The following is a 21,278-nucleotide window of genomic DNA, read 5'->3' on the forward strand; positions in this document are numbered from 1 at the left end:
GAGTAAAGGCCCAAGAAAATATACTGCACTATCATCAGTGGTCATAGGCTATACTGAAGCCTATATCTAATGTAACATATAGTCCTACTAATAATTGATGACACCACTGTAGCCTATTGAATAGGCTTAGCATATAGGCTACCGTTTATGGTGACTCACTGTCATTAAAGATTTGCATATATTTGAAGTGTATGTGGCGCAGGGGTGTGAAGCCAGACAAATAAACAGCTTCAAAAGTAAAGCTTGGTTAAAAAAATATAGTAAAAACAATAGCCTGAATACAAAAACAAGTTCTAATATTTTTATTTCATTATTATACGTATGATATTATTAAATTTTATTCTAAAAATGAAGAGCTACGGTGGCCTATTATGCAATTGTAAAAGGACAATCAAAGTACCCACTGATACATCACTTACATACCTTCGTACGTAACAACGTAAGACAGACACGGTCTCGAGCCAATGGAACACGCGCCTGGCTACAGGTTATCGGCTGAACCCCGGGGTTCAGCCAATGGGAAGAGAGAAGAGGCGGGGCGTGGTGGCTTCGCCTCACCGTTTATGTTTTGCACTGGTTTTGCATGAAGCGATACATGTTTGGTTGAGCTTTGAATGAGGGGCCATCATCTCAGTGGCTCGGAGCTGTTAACATACACTTTAAAGTCTCTCTGGATGCATTTATTTCTTTCAAATGAACGAGCAGGCTCCTCAGAGTGTCAGTTCAGCGTCATTTCACCTCCTCGCTGGGTAAGTGTGGAACAACGTGAGGGATTTGATTTTCTGGGCGACGAAACATGCAACAGAGCTGTTTATTTGTCTGTGACACAAAGTAGCAAGCTTGCTAGCGGAATTTTTTTTGGTAGCCTACTCTTCTGTTTTTGAGGAGGAGGAAGAAAGCTGGGCTATCAGTTATTCCGAGACAAAAGAAAGCTGGATGTTAGCACTGTGTCTGAATATAATAGCGATATATAGTATCTAGCGGTGAAACCAACTCGCTTTTTTGGAGCTTGTCAAAGTCTGTGTCCACTGGAGCTGTTCTAGTGGGAATTGCTGCTCTTTGTAGCGTTAGCCTATTCTTCAAACCGTGTGTTGTGTTTATGGGTTTCGTAGAAGAAGAAGTAGCCTAACCCAAACAAACAAAATAGCGTTGCTTATTTTGCCCACAAGGCCGTGCTGCCGTGGTCAGCAGCAGTTCCAGTAGTCGATAATATGTAGCCTATTTACATTGTGACCCTATCAGCACCTTTTGTTCTTTGTGTTCCTTACATTAAGACTCTCTGCTCAGTTTGAAGTGAGTCTTTATGTTGCTTAATCATCGCTTGTGTAGGTATTGGCCAACATACAGTATTTCACTGTAGGCTACCATAGGTTTTCCCAGCCTTATCGCTATTTTGCCATACGCCTTCTCCCTGATTCAGTTGTTTATGTCGTGTGTAGTAGGCTACAGTATTCTGGCCTTAGTTGACATCACACATTGATTGTTTAGGCAAGGAACTCTAGTGGGATTAAGGCTGTAGTTCTTTTTTTTCCAGGAATGGTCTGCCTCCTTCAGAAAACCATTCATACTATTGCTGCACTAATGGTAAGCAGTCCAAGGGTTAAGCCTGTGAAATTAATTCTGAGAAGGAGCTTGGAGTTTCAGAGTAGCATGCCGAGTAGAGGAACAGTTATCCCTTGCTTCCTTCTCTGGGGACAGAGGTGGGAGACCTCGACCTGCATCACCGCGTGGTTCTAACTGTATATACAGTCTTATGGTGTGTGTGTGTTGTAGCCATATTGAATCAACCATATCAATTGTAGGCTATCACTAGTTTATTTTGTCGCCATTGCCTGCCCGATATGAATTCCGTAACATGGATTGCTCACCTGCCACAAATGGTGCATAGGTCGTAGAGGAAGGGTTCGCAGGTGATGTTAATGGGTCAGCGTGTCTTTTATCCGTCACGGCTTTAAATACACTGATCTGGAGCATGGTTTGATACTGTCGGACACTACTCAGCCTTTTGTCTGAGTGGAGGAATGCTGGTTCAGATAACAGGAGAGGTTTAGGACAAGCATAGGATTACCATAGATTTTATATTGACATGTGTCACATTTTTAGATATTCCTCTCCCCTGCGTAAAAGAATATGCTTGAAAATGACTGCATTGTAAATCATCTCCAATTAGATGTATATGTTACAACTATTGATAAATATCCATTCATTATCGGTCTTGCCATTTGGAGCGAAATGGATCATTCAAAAAGTACAGGGATCTGGAACACTTTAAAGTTCTGTACACTAGGGCATCTTTGAGGTTAAGTACCCATCCTGTGACCCAACACTGGCAAACGGTAAATGGTGAAATGCCCTATGATGATATGATATACTACGAGGTGATGGTGGTTCTCTATACACATTTACTTGGATATTGCTACTGTCAATAATCTGAGGAAGACATTTAGGTTTCAGGGTCTGGACCTTCCAATGTACCTTTTGTTTGTGCTGAACTAATCAGTGAAGAAGGCTGTGAGTAGCACCTAAACAATCATAAAATCCACTATATTTTAGGCAAGTCAACATTACAGACGGCAGCGAAATGCACATTGCGTTATTTTATTTTTTTTAAATATGTTTTGTCAAATTATTAATCAATTTAAAATCGCAGAACATAGGAATTGTTTTCAGTGCCTCTGCTGTACACTCAAAGAGAGTTAGCAGTGGTAGGTATGCTATGAGGAGGAAAACACATTTCATGAATGATGAATCTAGATGAGTTGGCATAACTGATGTAATCTGTTCATAAGAAACGGTCATGACTCATGTGATGAGTTGTACTTTCAGACTTTTCAACTTCTGAACGGTCTTTTTCTTTGTTTCTTTTAGGATGTGCTCCTATCTGCGGCCAATGTCGCCCATCTTCTGATACTCCCCAAGACCCATTGAGACCAATGCCTTAGTTCTGACAGGGCGTGAATTAAAAACACATGCACATATTCTGCATATATATCGTTTTCTAACACCTCCAGTTGGAATTCAGACAACAGTCCATCGCTTGCACAACCCTCCTTCCCCTTTCCCTTTTTCCTCTGTATGGCCCATTTAAGAGGTGCATCAAAACACATTTAGGACAACCATACACACATACACACACAGACACAGGGGCCATCATGTCGTCCATCCTTCCCTTCACTCCACCGGTAGTCAAGCGCCTCCTGGGTTGGAAGAAGAGTCCAGCGGGGAGCGGAGGAGCAGGGGGAGGGATAGGAGGAGTAGGGGAGCAGAACGGAGGAGGAGCACAGGAGGAGAAATGGTGTGAGAAAGCTGTGAAGAGCCTGGTGAAGAAGCTCAAGAAGACGGGCCAACTGGATGAGCTGGAGAAGGCCATCAGCACGCAGAACAGCAACACCAAGTGTGTCACCATACCCAGGTGAGATGAGGACACGCATGGACACACACACTGCTTTTCTATGGCTGTCTAGGTTCTGTGTTGTAAATGCGTACGGACATAAAAAAAAAGACAGACACACACACACACACACACACACACACACACACACACACACACACACACACACACAAAACGTTGTCATTGTCACAGGGCACCATGTGCTTAAAGGTATTTTGGTAAACATACGACATAAGACACACAATTTCATGTATGCTAGCAGATGGCAAGTTTGTTATCATCGAGTGTCTGGAACAAAACAAAAAAGTTTAAAATTTGTCTGTTTGTCTTAGAAGATTTTTTAAATGATCAAAATTAACTTGTTAGTTTAAATAGTTTCAGAACTAACACACTTTAAGTTGTGCTCTTGCCTCAACACACATCCGCAGTCCCCTATGCACTGGTGAACCACAATGCCACCAATACAGATCGGCACGCGAGGTGTGTCAACACACATGAAAGTAACAGTGAGGGTAACGGGCACCCACAGGCTTGCAGAAAGAAAAGTCTCTGTTGTGCAACTACAGGTCCACTTCCCCATTCGGTTGTTCCATAGGTTGGCAAGGCGGCAGAAGTGAAACCTGATTGGAGGAAACAGATGTCCAACAACACGACATGATAGCATCCAAAACATGTCTTGTGTTGCACTAATGTGCAGCAAACATCCATGTGCATTCACATCGCATTTGCGCTGCTGATGGTTTGCTCTTATCTGATCAATCGCTGCAAGTGTGACAGGCCCTGATTGCGCCTACGCAGCTGTGGTCTTTTGCAGCTGCAAAATACTCAACTGCCCAACCTTGTTACATTATTGTATTTAATCTCTCTACATTGATTCGATAGGTTGGAAAAACACTTTTTTGAATGTGCTGCTTGGATTAGGATCAGTGGAATTTAATAAAATGAAATGACTCGAGAGGGTATCAACAGTTTTCTTTTTTTTGTTATATAGTTGAAGTGTATAGAAATATGCACCAATACTTAACAGCATCAGATCAGTATCTCTGTCCTTCTGCAAATGTGGTTTGTTTGGATACCATGGTTCTTATCAGAAAGATGCTGCTTCAGTACAGAATGGAACGTGTGACTGTTGCTTGGGTGTCTAACTGGTGGCACACATTCTAGTTCCTCCTGACGGCAGCATGATGTTTGGATCAGCCCTGGACAATGGCAGGTGCCTCCACCAAAATGAAGTAATTGGTTCCTTAATCAGTTTCTTCAGAGCCTCCTAAGTGGAAGTACAACCTACAAAGAACTGGAAAGCGTGCATTTTTCAGACTTCAAATGCAAAACAAAGCCAGTGTTAATATACAGCCTAGGCTCTGTTACCTGGGCATGTTGCTTGCTACGGTGGGCCCCTTTGATTAAATACATACCATATTGTTTAGATACCAGTTTGCAAAGCGTACTAACAGCAGATGTTGGCAGTAAAACCACATAAAAAAAATAAAAATTCAGGATCATTATATTCTTCACATATTCTCTGAAAACAGAACATATTGCAGATACTCATAGTTTTTAATAGAAAAAAAAATACATAAATGCAAATGTGTATTCTTTAAAAAGAAAAAAACTTCTTGCCACCACCCAAACCTGCTAATACTGGAGCTAGCGTACAGTGGTTACAGTTCACGTGTCGGACGTTCAGTATAGATTTCTTCACAAGCCAAGTCACCAGACCAGGTGAAACCTAATCGTCGCGAGGGGAGCCCCATGAGGAGCATGTGATTAACGTCCATCAGTCAGGCCGAGGATCAGCAGAAAAGGGAGATAACTAGGCGGCTCTTTGAAGATTGTATGAGCTTCCCCGTCTCACATGTTCTATGTAATCCCGACTCTCTCTTCTTTCAATACGTTTACTTTAGTCATGTTGTGTCAAATAGAAGAAATAGTCTTTTCTTGTGCCCCAACCACAAATCAGCTTACCTGCAGCTGATGGTGATTTAAGTGTCATGCTATCACCACACCACCCTGCTTCACCACACCACTCTGCTTTCTCTGGTTATCTATTTGACGGATAGGAACAAACCTTGGAATCGAGACGTCTTTTTTTTACTGGGTATTACAATGCAATCTAGGTAAATCCGGTATTCAATGGGCTTTATTTGCACATTTTGCACATGCTTTGTGAAACATAGAAACAATCAATGTTGATCCTTGGTGACACTGCACATAGTATGCTGTGACTGAAACAGATGCCATTGTCGAGGAAATGGTACTAAGTTAGAGAAGTACTGTAAATGTAACAATTGGGTAAAAAAAAAAGAGAAAAAGAAGGACCATGTGCGGGTAAAGTGTCTGATGCCAGCAAGGCCTTAGTCTATATCCTAGCTCAGAGGAATGTAGGTGAGATAGTAGCTTCTCAAATAGAACTGATAAGGTGATGCTGGTTCTCGTGAGACATTAACTTGAATGCTGCTACAGTCTATAATCTCCAAGGAAGACATTTAGATTTCAGGGTTTAGACCTGACAATTACTTCATTTTGTGCTCAACCAATCAGTGAAGAAGGCTGTCAGTGGCACCCCAACACTTGAGAATGCACTATACAGTGATTTATCATAGTGTGTGTGGGTTTGCTGCTCTGCTTTTATTAACACATAAAAACACACATTCTTATTAAACGGAATGATGAGTTTAAACAGATGTGTGGCATGGCCATAGTTTTTCAGAGAATGATGGCATCTTGGTTGAAGTAGCTGCACGTTATGGGACAACACTTGCCTTTTGAATAGTAGGTCCGGATGTACTACTTGACAGCGCTGCTCGGTAGTTTTTGTGTAGATAGCGATTCAGGCCTTTGATGCCTAGCTCACTTCCCTTTGAACCCAGAGAAGTAGGGTTGATAAAAGAGATACATTACTCTGGCTCTTGAAGTTGTCGTCTTCTTTTTTTTGGGTGGTGGAGGATGTCAGTGAGGTGTCTGGCGATCTGTCAGGCTGTGTAGATTTCTGTTTGAGTGGAGGTACGAAGAAGTAATGAGACGGAGGAGGAAGGGTGCAACTGTGTGTAGAGATAGCAGGCAAGGGTAGCTCATAGAGTAGCGACGGAAATGTGGATGACCTCAGGAAAGAGATAACGGTTTAGTGTTTTTGAAGAAAAAAAAACCAGTAAAGGTCAGGGTGAAAACATCCTCCTGATGTTTTGCAAACAATCCAGTTTACTGATGGGTGGAGCTGAAACGTAAAGGTGGAGTCAGCAGTTCTGACTCCATGCAAAACCATTCTAGTATAAAAATAAATTTGTCAGTGATCATCCCTTTTTATTATCTACTTCTTGTCCGTACTGTGTGTGCACTGAAAATAAATCCAGTTTTAATAAACACCATAGGCTCTGTAAATGGTCACGTAAACAAAGGGGCCCATCGTAGCTACCGACATAGCCTACACGTTTACAGTGCCTAGAGCCTATTTTTTCAGCGCACACACACACACACACACACACACACACACACACACACACACACACACACACACACACACACACACACACACACACACACACACACACACACACACAGTATGGTCAGGAAGCAGATCATAAGGAGATATTCACTGTTTTGGATTAAAAAGTGATTTTGTCTAGCTTTGATCCGTCTTAGAGGCTAGTGGATGAGGATCAAGAAGAGTGGTGCTCAAGTGGAACTCGTCTTTTCACAGACAGACACTGCTGGGATTGCACTGGCAACCTTTAAAGTGGGAAAGGAAGAAAGCGAGACATTAGCAGGGTCTGGGGATTAGGAAGATAAAGTGTTGATAGCAGGTCTCGGCACGGACAGGTCTGTCAATTACTTTGCTCGGATCAGACGGCAGCATCTCAAGTCGGCAACAGTCGGGATGTGTGCTTTCTTCAATCACACACAAACACACACACGCATACTGTATTTATATATACACACATTTGTGTTGTGTCTGTTTTTTTCTGTTGTGTTTTATTACATTGTGTGTAACATTTCTTTATTTATTCATTCACATATCATCGTTGTGTATGCGTATATTTCCTGTTCGACTTGTTTCGTCACATCACACTTCTCATGATGTCTTAGAAATCAAATGCAGGAATGTGAATCGCATGCAGGTGTAAATTCAGATGCAATCTTCAACCGGGCATTGCGGGAGCTTATTTAACCGTAAAACAAGTTTAAAAAAAAAAAAAAATCAGACGTGTACTGTTTTTCATCTCTTTTTACCTATGATCATGTGTAGTGGGTCATCGTTCAGTCTCGTCTACCCAATACATCACGTGTTTGCACCACATCGCTGTCTGTCCAATTTGGGTTTGTCACATGTCACTCAGTTAGTGTCTCCTATTGAAATGCATGAGGCAGGATCTTTATCATTATCTTCCTTCGTGCCAATAAGAGACCAACTGTACATATGTTTGTGATTTCATTCTATTCATTTGGAATGAAACGCCTCATGTTTACCATCTGTTTGCTTTTTATTTCTTTTGTCCTTTTTGCACCTGTCCTCTGTCTGTGTGTGTGTGTGTGTGTGTGTGTGGGGTTGTGTGTGTATGTACATGTGTGTGCATGTTTGTTGTGTGTCTGTAGCAATTGCTCAGATCTATGGGGTCTAGGCTCAGGCCACACGATAGCGCAGTGGGACTCTGCAGGCATGTATGGATACCATGACCACAGCAGGTGAATATGCTCACACGCGTTCAAACACACAATGGGCTCAACAATCTGTATAACATATACATGTCCCTTAATTCCTGCAAATGCTACACCTATGCAGTAAAAATGGTCATGTACACATGTTGTTTTAATTTGGATCTGTCTTCTTTCTATTATATATAGTATTACTACTCACTGGATTGTGTGACCATTTCCGTTCATTAGTGTTTCATGGAAAGAGTGTTATTATGGTTAATGTACTGTAATACAGGCACCAATGCAATAATTGAGCTGCATTTGAATGAAAATGCATATGGAACAAATGGACCTGCTGTAGCCAACATGTGTCGTATTAAGCACACAATATGAGTAATGTTCACTACCTATGCTATTAGATGAAGAGGGAGTATTGATTAGATGAAGAGGGAGTATTGATTACTCATCAACACATATCATGAATAAAGATTTGTTGTTTTCCATTGAGCTGCCATGTCTATAATAGATATGAGTGTTTCTGTAGAGCAAGGCTAGTCAAACACAGGCTAGATTTTACAAAGGACAGGTATGATTAAATATTTGTTTTTAAGTTCACATGACTTTGCAGTGGCTCTGTCCAGTTTGAGTGTCGTAAAAAAAAGTTTAAGTCATAACGCGTTACCAACGTCCTGAACTCCCCAACAGTTGGCTTTCCCGTGGCCTTTCTTGATTACTCTAAAAAACAAAGTAAAGAAAGCTTCCCATCCAGTTTACAGACTTGTGTCAACATATCACTGCACTGTTAAACGACCTCTCTCCCAACCCTCCACAGGTCGTTGGACGGGCGTCTTCAGGTGTCCCATCGTAAGGGCCTGCCCCACGTCATCTACTGCCGCCTGTGGAGATGGCCCGACCTACACAGCCACCATGAGCTGAGGGCCATCGAGGCCTGCCAGTTTGCCTTCAACCTCAAAAAGGATGAAGTGTGTGTCAATCCCTACCACTACCAGAGAGTGGAGACACCCGGTAATGATACCACAGAGTTTTTTTAGCGGAGGAGGTTTATGCAGTAGAAATCAATCTAGATGTTGTGTTTTCGTGTGTGTATAAGATGCAAAATATTGTTGGATTTGTATTATGCAATTTCCATTGTAAATAATATTTGCCTCTGTCAGTGACACTTTGTCTTTCTCAACAGTTCTCCCTCCGGTGTTGGTGCCACGCCACACGGAGATTCTGACAGAGCTTCCACCTCTAGACGACTTTACAAACTCCATCCCTGAAAACACCAACTTCCCTGCAGGCATAGACCCTCCTAATAACTATATACCAGGTCCGTATGCAGGGCAGGAGTTGGAACTCCTTTGCATTCTCTTATTACATTAGCTGTCGTTAAAGCCAAATAGATTTATTTTTAATAGAAGGTTATTCATTAAATCTATAGTGCGTAACTTTTTCAACTTTTGTTGACACAAAGTTCATAAAGCCGCGTCCACAAAACTCTGTATTTCTCAGTATGGCAGCGTTTACACACTGGTGTCGCTCCCTGACACTGGCACAGAAAAATCCTAAGAAGTGTCCAAGAAATCGTACAGTTGTTGATTCTACTGCTAAGAAAAAACCTGGACATACAGCAGAAGGAATGAAATCCATGTGTGATCACAGAAGAGCTGCCTCATGTAGATGCGCTGACATTGTTGTTGTATTTACTCATAAATCCTCATGGGGGCAACGTCCTTTGTTTTCATTTCTGCAATGCGCATGATCCTACACGTAAAATCTAATGTATTTTAATTGTGTGTGTGTGTGTGTGTGTGGTCGTGTGTTTTATCTCACAGAGACTCCTCCTCCTGGCTACATCAGTGAAGATGGAGAAACCAGTGATCAGCAGATGAATCAAAGTATGGAAACAGGTTGACTAGTCCAGTGTTGTCTCACCGGTTGGAGAAAGACACACTGACAAACGTACATCATTTAGCCGTAAACAAAAACACTACAGGGCCTTTTTTTCTTCTTCTTTTGTCTCCCAGGCTCTCCAGCAGAAATGTCGCCAGGCAGCTTGTCCCCTGTCAGTAATAGCCTCGGTAAGACTGCTTTACTGGTATTTCTTTATTAGTTTTCTTCCATTTTATAACGGGTCGAAAAATATATACTGTATAGCTCTTGAAATTGAAAAAAACTTGATGGTAAATTGTTTGATTTTTTTGCAGAGCAAAACATGTTCCAACAGTTGGAAAAACTTAAGTTGTCATATTGACAATAGTAATTTTTTTCCAGGAGGGTTATCAAATAATAGAAAAATGGAAACGGTTAAAGACTTGTAAAGAACAACACGTTAAAATGGCTACCTTGTTTTTGATTCCTTTTTCAGACCTTCAGCCGGTAACCTACAGTGAACCTGCTTTCTGGTGCTCCATAGCATACTATGAGCTAAACCAGCGGGTCGGAGAGACGTTCCACGCCTCACAGCCGTCTCTGACAGTCGATGGCTTCACCGACCCCTCCAACTCTGAACGCTTCTGTCTAGGCCTTCTCAGCAACGTGAACAGGAACGCAACCGTTGAAATGACAAGGCGACATATAGGTATAAGCAAACACACTCACAAGTCATTATTGATACACTGTTCTGTTTGAGCAAAGTTAATTGTATCTTAAAACTTGTAAAGATATAGGAATATTTTTTGGATCAAGCTCAGAGTCCTTTCCTACGTGTTGCTATGTTGAACTGGCTATGAAGAAAATGTCCCAACTTTTTTTTTCCCGTCTCACGCTCTGCAGGTCGCGGTGTAAGGTTGTATTATATTGGAGGGGAGGTGTTCGCCGAGTGCCTCAGCGACAGTGCCATTTTTGTCCAGAGTCCCAACTGCAACCAGCGATATGGCTGGCACCCTGCCACAGTCTGCAAGATACCTCCAGGTTTATACACATATACACATTGTGTTCCTCTATTTTACTCTTAAGCTAGACGGATGCTCTACAACAAACGTAAAGCCCCTCTTGTTTGGTTTGCCAATAAGGTATATTTGGAGTGTTGACATTTACTTTCAACAAACTGATTGAGTCCCTACTGTGGCTTTATCTGGCAGCCATATGATACAGGAATCAGTGCTACCAAACACACTCAATAACACTTGGTGCATTAGTGTGAAACACTCCTGGCTGTATTGCGGACCATGCCAGTTTTTTCTTCATCTGATATTGATAAAGCATAGCATTACAAAGGGCACTAATAGCCTCCCACATACACTGACTCATCTGTACCCATGCAACTTTGAACATTTGTTTCCTGGCCAAATGAGTGGTGTGAACCGTGTTGTTGCTCAGGCACAGAACTGAACGGAAAGAAAACGAGGATCTTGTATACATTAATGTCTCAGACTTGTCTTCATTGTAGATAATATTCACCAACATGCAATACACCCACACCTCACAGTGACCCCACTAAGGGCTTTAAGTCATGTCTGCAGGACTTGTGAAATCATTGGTTGTGGAAACACCCATTGTTGGAAATGTCCCAATATTTATATGATTCAAACACACCAGGCCTTATCAGGGATAGAACAAACAGTTTTAGTAGTATATCCATTGTATGTTGGTCCTAGTGTTTTCACATCCACTCTTCTCTACCAATATGAAGAAATGTGTTGTATGTCTGTATTAACCCATAAGGACCCATGGTGACACCCACGTAACACACACTTTGAATGTCCTACAATCTTCCTTATACAGCTTTTTTGTTGACTTTTACTCATTAAGTCCCTAAGTGACATATACTCAACGTCCTGGTGTGGTGGTAATGTGACAGTCATGTGACTATGTCAGGAAGTGACTTCCCAAAAATTGCATTGTGACATGTGCACACAAGTGAAGGACCCAGCTCATTTTAAAAATATTTTTTTTTGTTACTAAAGGTGAGTTTAAACCCATTTAACAATTATAATGCGTTAATAAGGTGTCCTTTATTACATTTAACTTAGTCTGACCATATTTCATGAACAAATTAATGTAGAACAAGTTAGGAAAATATCGCTGTGACGTATACGTCACATCGGGTTTTAGCCTTAAAATATTCTTGGAAATTCTGATGTGACATATTTGTCACAATAACAAGAATGGTAATAAGCCGCTCAATTAGCTACGCTGTTTAAATTATTTTTAATTAATATATGTTCTTTTGTGCAATTCAAAGTACATTTGAACATATATAATAAAAAAATAATTATAAATTATTATGTTATTGATCAAATATATTACAAAACTATTTTTGCATATCTGTAAATAAAACAAACACAATTCACTGTCCTATGCTGGTCCCATTTGAATGTAGTAGGCTAATTGTTTTATTTTTTCTTATGTATGACTGAGAATAAGCACTACACTGTTGAGAATGCACTTGAGCTCATCATGGGAGATGAAAGTGAATTTGAAGGCTGCGACGACGATAGCTCGGATGAAGACTCAGATTACACTCCCAACAAAAAAGAAATGGAGAGGGAGTGGTGTGGTGATTCATACTCTAGTGAATCAAGTGATGCAGATAGATGAAGTGCCACAACCAAACACAACGGTTGAAGGAAAAAAACTATTTTCTTGGAGAAAAGCAGGCCTCCCCTGGCAGGCCTAGAGGGCGGGTCCCCTCAAGAAAGTATGTAGTGGGCTCAGGAACTGGACAGTGTTCGTGTGGTTGCTTGAGCGCCTTCAGGAGCTGGTAGCTAGCATGCTGGTTGCTGGAGGCCGGGGACTGGAGCTTGCTGCTGGAGGCAGAGGTCGACTCGGAAGCTGGAGAGCATTGTGGTAATGGAAGGCAATCCAAACTTGCCGGGGGCAGAGGCTTGAAGCTGGGGACCGGGGGCAGAGGCTTGTAGCTGGGGACCGGGGGCAGAGGCTTGTAGCTGGGGACCGGGGGCAGAGGCTTGTAGCTGGGGACCGGGGGCAGAGGCTTGTAGCTGGGGACCGGGGGCAGAGGCTTGTAGCTGGGGACCGGGGGCAGAGGCTTGTAGCTGGGGACCGGGGGCAGAGGCTTGTAGCTGGGGACCGGGGGCAGAGGCTTGTAGCTGGGGACCGGGGGCAGAGGCTTGTAGCTGGGGACCGGGGGCAGAGGCTTGTAGCTGGGGACCGGGGGCAGAGGCTTGTAGCTGGGGACCGGGGGCAGAGGCTTGTAGCTGGGGACCGGGGGCAGAGGCTTGTAGCTGGGGACCGGGGGCAGAGGCTTGAAGCTGGGGACCGGGGGCAGAGGCTTGAAGCTGGGGACCGGGGGCAGAGGCTTGTAGCTGGAGACCGGGGGCAAAGGCTTGGGCTTGTGCTGGCAGCTGGGAGACAAACTCAGGAGGGTATAATAAGCCCTTTGCCCACTCTGGCAGGGACTCCCCAAGCCAAGGCTGTAGCTCCACAGCTTGGCGTGCCAGCGTCAAGGCTGCCTCTCGGTGGTCGAGTGTGGGGCCCTTCTCCCGGGCTTTCTTGAGGCAAGAAATGGTAAATGTTACCTCCTCAAGCTCGACCTCAAAAGATCCGTCTGCTGGGTCCATACTTGGTCCGAGTATTCTGTTACGGTGAGTGGCAGACAGGCAGGCAAGGAGGACTCAGATGCAGACAGTTTCACTAGAAGACTATTTATTCCTTCCAAAAACTCGCAAAAAGGCTAGGCACATGGAACACAGGGCCAGACTCACCAACAGGTACAATACTCAGACAGGGAACAAAGACACACAGGGAGTTATATACACACACAAGACAGGGCAGACAACGAGGGACAGGTGCAACACATTAGGGGAGGGAGCAGCAATCAAACAAGAGGGAAACTTGACAGGACATGGGGAGGAACAAGACAGACATACCAAAATAAAACAGGAAACACAGGGAACACCAAAACAAGACAAGACAAAGACAGACCATGACAACAGTATCCAATGAGGCAATGTTATGTGATTCTATTCAGTTTGCGCATTTTGTGACGTAAAACAAATCTTCAAAATAATTTGTTGTTAAACAGAACTGTTAAAGTCACAATATTGATATATGTTGTGGAAATGCAAATACAAATGCAAATGTGTGTTACTAAGCAGAAAAACTGTCATGTTGATTAATTTTAAAATAAGGAATACATTTACCATAAACGCCCAATGTGACATATTTGTCACATCACAGATCTTTGACATTATGGGGTAGTATTTGAAAAAAACTTCAGAAATGTGTTCTTTGTGGTCCACTTGGTCTGTGTTATATCCCCCATATTTTTCCTTTAAGGGGAAATGGGTCTGGGTTCTTATGGGTTAACTCTCTCTGATAATGATGACCAGCCTATGCCTTACAGCAATGTTCCCTTTTTATTTTAGGCTGTAACCTGAAGATCTTTAACAACCAAGAGTTTGCTGCACTGCTGGCCCAGTCAGTCAATCAGGGGTTCGAGGCAGTCTACCAACTAACCAGGATGTGCACCATCAGAATGAGCTTTGTCAAGGGTTGGGGAGCAGAGTATAGGTATGTTACACTCTTACGCACATCATTGTCTCTTACTGCCATCTGTGATGAATGGAGGGTTGTAGGTCAGACTAATCACTAGAGAGTGGTGCAGTGAAATTCATTTCTGCCTCGTCGCAGGTTTTGCTATACGCTTGGTGACATGGAGACTTTCTTGCAAGCTATGCAGTGGCTAGTGGCTGCTGTTGGTGGTTGCTAGTTGTGTTTGTTGCAAAATAGATAGAAGGGGACAAACTGTTGACACGGCTTTTCATTTGGCTGAGCAGTGTTGTATAGAGTAAGATGTCATAACACAGCCAACATTATATCGCTTTTTTCCAGTTTCGACACACTCCATGTACTCATTAGCTAATATATGCATGTGTATAATCTCTATTATATTCCTCCTTTTTGTTGTAAACATGTCAGCGAATTACAGGGCATTTGTCTCTGTCCTCCAGCCAGCAGATATGTGCCATGTTCCTGGCTCTGCTTTCAGTTGTCCCCTTCCAGGAGCCAAACAACAATGTTTGTGGGGGTGTTTTGGCTTGTCCTCACTGGTCAGGGTTAAGCCGCTGTGTATCATGTCTGGTCAACAGTCAGTAGCCCCTTTTACACAGCCAGTGAAAGCCGGGAATATGCCGGCCTTTCGGCCCTCCCCCCAGCTGTGTAAATGCGACAGTTGCGGAACGAGGGAAGAAAGGTGCGAGTGATCGTTCCGGGAATTTTACTACCTCGGGGGGTAGTAAGATTCCCGACACGATCAGTTCCGCCTCTCTGTTTAAATGCTCCAGCTTGTTGTTGCGGAACAGGGGGGCGTTTGACGTTCCATAGTCTACGTTCTAAACATGCGACCATGTTAGCAGTTGAAGGACGTGTGTTTAACATTAACCACGGCGGCCTGATGTCCCGTAAAAATCACCAAATAAAAGGAACGGTGTATAATCTATCTGATCATAAGGTCCGTTGCTCAATCCAAACCCCCGCGCTTCATTTTGCAGAGTGTATGAGTCTATTTCTGCCCAGGAGAAGTTGTACAATGGAAAGCTAGGCTAGGCTAAGTAAGGGATAAAGTATAGCGAACGGGTCACTTGCTAGAAATAAAGACCAACAAGCTGAAGCAGGAGCCCGACGCGCAGCGGAGGGCTCTTGTTCAGCTTGAAGGTCGACCTAGTAACGGGGGAATAGTCTGCTCGCCCCGCTAGACTGTCTGCTTCAGCTGACTGAAGGCTCCGGCTCAGCTGTTAGCCACAGAGCTACTGTTTTGCTAACACATTCCGCCGCCGCTATTATTATCCTAAGTCTGAGCGTATATCCACACTTTATTTCTGTCTACAGTAACGTGACTTCACACACTGTGTGTATGTGTATGTCTGATTGGCAGATCGCTGCCCTCACAAAGAGACTCGCTCACAACCAACCTGTCACACACACACACACACACACACACACACACACACACACACACACACACACACACACACACACACACACACACACACACACACACACAGAGGTGAAGCGGTCGGATTGATTTAGTCAGTTTGGTTAACTGTCCCAGTGATGTTGGACTCAGCGCGTAGCGAGATCAACTGGCACATCGTGGGGACAGTAAAATACGGCCCTCTTACTGCAAGCTCCAGCACTTCTGCTCTCAATTCACCGGCCATTGTTGTTGTTGTAAAGCAGCTGACCGGCGCGGCGCTAAATGTTTACGTCACACCTGACGCTGTTTACAAGCACCTCTTTCATTCCGGAGCGCTGTGTAAAAGGGACTACTGATGCGCCAGCAGGCCGGCGTTGCTTGGTTCTGTGTAAATAACACAGAAGCAAGCAAAGCCGGCATATTGGAGTGATGTTGTTCCGTCAATATGCCGCAATCTCTGTGTAAAAGGGGCTAGTGTCTTTGCTGTCTGTAGGGCCATGGCCAATCCTGGCACGTCCACACTGTAGTCAGCTGGGTCAGATTTAAGGCAATGCAAGCTTCCCTTTTCTCCTTTTATTGGTTTGTTGTCAAACCCTTCAAGAAAGGTGCTCCAGTTTTACTAAATAATATCACCTTTAGTAAAATCAGTGAATGTCTCCCTAAGATCCTCTAACTGTATAACTAGGCTCTGTAAACTAGTATTTTAACAAAGGGAATGCAAACATAGCCGAGCCCACCGTAGCTAGCAACACGCCTGTTTCAGAGACTAGGCTGTGTTTTAACACTGGATTTCTTTTCAGTGCACACCAAGTAGCGGATCATGAGGAGATATTCACTGATTTTGAAAAAGAACTGATTTTGTCAACAAGCATTCTCTGTAATCACTGACTCCACCTTCATCAATACAACTGCAAGTGCTACCACTTTTTCTTGTACGAGGCTTCTACTGTATGCTTAGTCTATTTTATCCCTACAGACGTCAGACCGTTACCAGCACACCCTGTTGGATTGAGCTCCATCTCAACGGCCCCCTCCAGTGGTTGGATAAGGTGCTCACACAGATGGGTTCACCGTCAGTGCGCTGCTCCAGTATGTCCTGAACAGGGGTTCTGCTGCTGCTGCCTACGCATAGAAAACAAACCCAAGACATTTCACAACATTCGACCAGCATGTACTAAGGAGAACCACCATGCAGTCTTAAACTGATGTAGTAACAGCATTATGAAAAAAAAAAAAAAAAAGATTACACAATGGACCTGAAGGATGGGAGAATGACATCACTGATTGGACAATAGTGGAATGTTAAGAGTGACGACACAGCGGTAACGGGATTGATCACCTTTGGCATCGTTGGATTAACGTTGACATGCCAGTTATCATGGACCTAAAAACTGAAACCACCCTGCAATATAAGAGTGATACTTTGTGTCATAATGGACTACATTACAGTTTTTTTTAGTATTTGACTGAGGGTGTGATTTGGAAATGCAAATCAGGATAATTGAGAAAAAGAGCAGCTGTTTGGGGGGATTGAGCATGTGACCTTCTCGTCTCTCTCCAACCACTAGTCCACCTTGTGGGTTCACTACACACCTACCACAGCACAACTTTGATTCAGCCTCACGATTAGACCAACAGCAGAACTGCCACTCCAGGCTTATGTTCAACCAAAAGTCAAACTTTTACGCCTGGACAGTGTTTTTTTTTTTGTTTACCCTTGGTGTTGCTGACCAAACTTCCATTCCATTTTTATCAGATCATTTTCCTGCTTTCTCTCTTCATTCGTCATGTGTTGACCTGATCACATACACACACATATACTGTAACAAAAACGCACACCTGATATCAGTTAGTCCCATTCAAACATGAGCAGTTGGGGGCAGATGTTTGTCGGTGGATAAGAGCTCTTGTTTTTCTCTTTGAGGAGTTTCTATGTTTACGTGTGGTCAGTGGCTTATCAACACAGATAACTGGAATAAGTAAGCTAAGGACTTCTTGGCATGTAGGACATGTCACTCTACTGGAACTTCACACAGTCCTTGGATTTGTTTTGAGACAGTAATTAAGTCATTATTATTATTATTGGCCAAAATGAACAAGCCATTCTAGTTGTTGAGGACCAACTATTTCCACTGTCTCTCTTCACCCCCTTCCTGCATGCTCTTTCTCTTTCACTTACATTCTCTTCATTAACTTTTTACTATTATTTCATCTTGCTTATGAAGAGGAGTTGTATGTTGGATTTGAGACAGATGCAGGATTAGGACTCCCACGCCTCAATGTCCCCCCCCCCCCTCCTAACAGGCAAAATTAGGGTTAGCACCCATCACTTGTGTTTTTCTGATGCAAACAATTATAATGCACAGGTTCCCAGTTCTTGACATTTAATTGATAGGAATACAAAGTCCTACAGTGTGGGGACCAAAATAATAATTGCTTCTATTACCATATTTGCACTGCCCCAAATTATGCATCCTTGATGTTGCTACAATAAAGTGGCCTTTGATGTAAAATACGGCAAGATGTATGCTTTGACATGTACAGGTAGGAATGTTAAAAAACCCCAAATGAAGTCAAGACAATTGGAAAAACTAAAAAATATATGATAAATGTTCGCTATAAAGATTTTAATTTCCTTATATTGTCTGTATTCGGCTTGTTAAAGAGCAATCCATTTGATTTTAATGAGACTTATCTAAAAGCCAGCTGGTACCATAATCTCTATTTTGATCCAAATCTTTGCACCTCAAAGTATTCAAGCTTTAAGTATTTAACTAGTTAGAGTACACAGCTTTTATTTTCTTTACACATTCTTTTAGCTACATTTTTTGTATTTTCATGTATTTTTTCAAATATGAACATATTTAAAATGTTCAAAGCTTTCTTCCTTTTTATTAGATGTCAGTATTTTTTTAGAATATGCCCTCTGTTTGAAATGATCACAGCTTGATGACAATTTACAAAAAATATTTAGAATAGGATACATCTTCACTGAATTTACCACTGGAAAAACTATTTGGTTCTAATTGTGTGTAGAATGAATGAGAAGACCAATCATCGTAATTACCATCCTGTTTTTTTTTCATCCTAATTTGGCTTTGGTAAAACTGGCTGCTTGGAATCTATGAGCAGTTTAAAAAAATAGTATATTGCCTTTATTGTTTCTTATGTGTCCAGCTCTATGGGTGTAATATGCTGATGAAATATGCTGATGAAAACCTAACAGCTCAAGTTACAGGTATGTATTTGTATAGTGATATCCAACGTGCCAATGTCCATTTAAAAATACATTTATTTTCTAATGACCATTTATTAAAACAATTAAAGGCCTACTTCACCGGAGATCCTATTTAGTATAAATGTGCAATTTTTTTTTAAATCGGATCATCTTAGCCTCATTCATTATATTATAATCGTTATTGTATAATGATAGAATGCTGGTTCCGTATGGGTGAAGTATTCCTTTAAGAACAACGATTCAGACTTTTTTGAGATGTTATGATGTAATCCAGCAGCTGGGCAATACAGTATTATCTCTCAGTAGCATTTTAAAAGCTCTGACTTTGGAAAAGGTGAATTCTGTCTTATTTGAGCAACATATAGGACATTCCAGTATACAACATAAAAGCAGGGTCCAATTTCAGCTCTGCAGATGCTTCATTTTCATGAATATCTGATTATGTCTGGTTGTAAACCCTTCATTTCCATTGGCTGTGTTTTAAATGCTCACATGATATTGTGATATTATATCCATTTAATTAATCTTTATTCCAAGTCTGTTCCTCACAAATGTTTACCAAGAAGCGAAATGTTACCACACAAAATAAGATGTTAAGTGGAACACAGAAACATTTGCAAAATGGAGTAGGGTGGACACATTCCAAATATCTTGCTTGATTTTCTCCGATGTGCAAAATGTCCTGACTGTGAGCCTAACTTGATGCACAGTAAGGCCGGTGTGCATGTAAACGTGTTCAGATTTCGATTACATTTCTCACTACTGAAACATAGGGGGGAATGCACACAAAAATGTTGTAGAACACGAACACCAAATTAGAGTTGAAAGATCCTGATGTTTAATCATGCACATTGTCAGTATCCTGTAGAAACTTTAATTCAAGATAGGCATTTGATAAACACTTTGATGGTTGCCCTCCTTTCCTAAAGGACAATGTACTTAAGCACTTGGACCAAATGAAAAGCTGGACACTTTTGACATTTTTAAAAAGCAAATGATGGTCCTGCAGGACGGTTTGCCTCCTAGTACTCACTGGTAACTAGACTGAAATCAGCCAAATGCTGATGTTTTTTTTGTCTCTGTATGTTTATCTGTTCACTTGTCTGTACTTTCCTTTTTAGAGTTCTTATTTTTTTCTTTATCTGGAACAAAATTGACTGGAAGTTGCCAAGATATGAAAGGCAAAATTAATAATCCATGTTTTCCTTTTAGGGTTGATGTGTGGTTTCTTACCCACATGTTTGCTCTATGGAGTGACATCGAAAGTGTCTGGATTGAATACTCAAGAGCATTTTTTCCGTTAAAAATATGCACACAGTATATGTTCTGATGGCTAGACATGCTGTTTAACTTATATTGCCAGGGTCCAGCAAAAGCTTTTGTAGTACTTTTTTGTTTTCATTGAATGAGTGCCAGCTAACATTGTACCCCAAAACCAGACAGCTTTTCTTACTTCCTGAGAAGTCTGTTTTGGAGATAGACGAAGATGATGAGGTTTCATGTAGTCTACATCTACACATTTCTAGGGTCCACATTCCTATTTACATATTGTATTTTTTTTTTTCTTATTGTGATGACAATTGTGTATCCCCAAATAAGCCTTTGTCTGATGAATTCTAAGAAGGTGAGTTTTGGAGAGAGTGAAGCTATTACATGTCAATAGTGAAGTTAGTGTATAGTTGTACTTTGATTTTATCACACATGTTGTTCCTTTATTTTCATTTTTGCTGTCAACAGAGTGTATTCTATTAGACAACAAGCTCTTAGGATTTCTGTCTTCAACACTGAGGATCTTCATAGGCTTTCCAACTATTCTACATATACAAACAACTTCTTACAGTGTACACTAATAAAGCTGTTTTAATTCAACTGAGACTTTTGACTTGTGTTGCACGTCTCTGCCTGAAATCACTTTACGGTAGGCTACACATAACCTAAAACTAAGCAAACGTGAACTACACACATCACAATAACAAACCTGTAGTAGGATATAAGACAGGGAAGCCACTCCTGCTTAAATTGGCCCACGACAAGGATTTTGTATAGCCCGGGAAAAAATGAAGAGACCAGTCTGGATTTTTCTTAAATCTTCATCTCTACATTACTTATTAAAAATACTCTAAATGACAATATTT

The 21,278-nt window shown here is 41.9% G+C and overlaps 1 protein-coding gene across 1 annotated transcript; it reads left to right on the forward strand.

Annotated features, from left to right (window-relative positions):
• The first annotated feature begins 609 nt into the window (after nucleotides 1-609).
• smad2 (SMAD family member 2) lies at nucleotides 610-21,012 on the forward strand. The gene is made up of 11 exons (XM_080046739.1): nucleotides 610-749; nucleotides 2,869-3,412; nucleotides 7,982-8,071; nucleotides 8,856-9,049; nucleotides 9,222-9,356; nucleotides 9,862-9,924; nucleotides 10,054-10,107; nucleotides 10,395-10,607; nucleotides 10,802-10,939; nucleotides 14,356-14,500; nucleotides 16,882-21,012. Exons 2-11 carry the CDS (start codon nucleotides 3,153-3,155, stop codon nucleotides 17,003-17,005), a joined length of 1,416 nt encoding a protein of 471 aa, XP_079902865.1. The 5' UTR covers nucleotides 610-749; nucleotides 2,869-3,152; the 3' UTR covers nucleotides 17,006-21,012.
• The last annotated feature ends 266 nt before the right edge of the window (nucleotides 21,013-21,278 follow it).

The sequence above is a fragment of the Ammodytes marinus genome, assembly GCF_949987685.1.
Source record: "Ammodytes marinus genome assembly, chromosome: 18".
NCBI classification, from domain to species: domain Eukaryota; kingdom Metazoa; phylum Chordata; class Actinopteri; order Uranoscopiformes; family Ammodytidae; genus Ammodytes; species Ammodytes marinus.

Bases quoted from the DNA above. Each gene is read 5' to 3' on its own strand.
- smad2 (XM_080046739.1), top strand. From the start codon at position 3,153: ATGTCGTCCATCCTTCCCTTCACTCCACCGGTAGTCAAGCGCCTCCTG. The intron at 9,357-9,861 runs GTCCGTATGCAG...TTTATCTCACAG, and splicing joins TCCTAATAACTATATACCAG to AGACTCCTCCTCCTGGCTAC. The intron at 10,608-10,801 runs GTATAAGCAAAC...CACGCTCTGCAG, and splicing joins AATGACAAGGCGACATATAG to GTCGCGGTGTAAGGTTGTAT.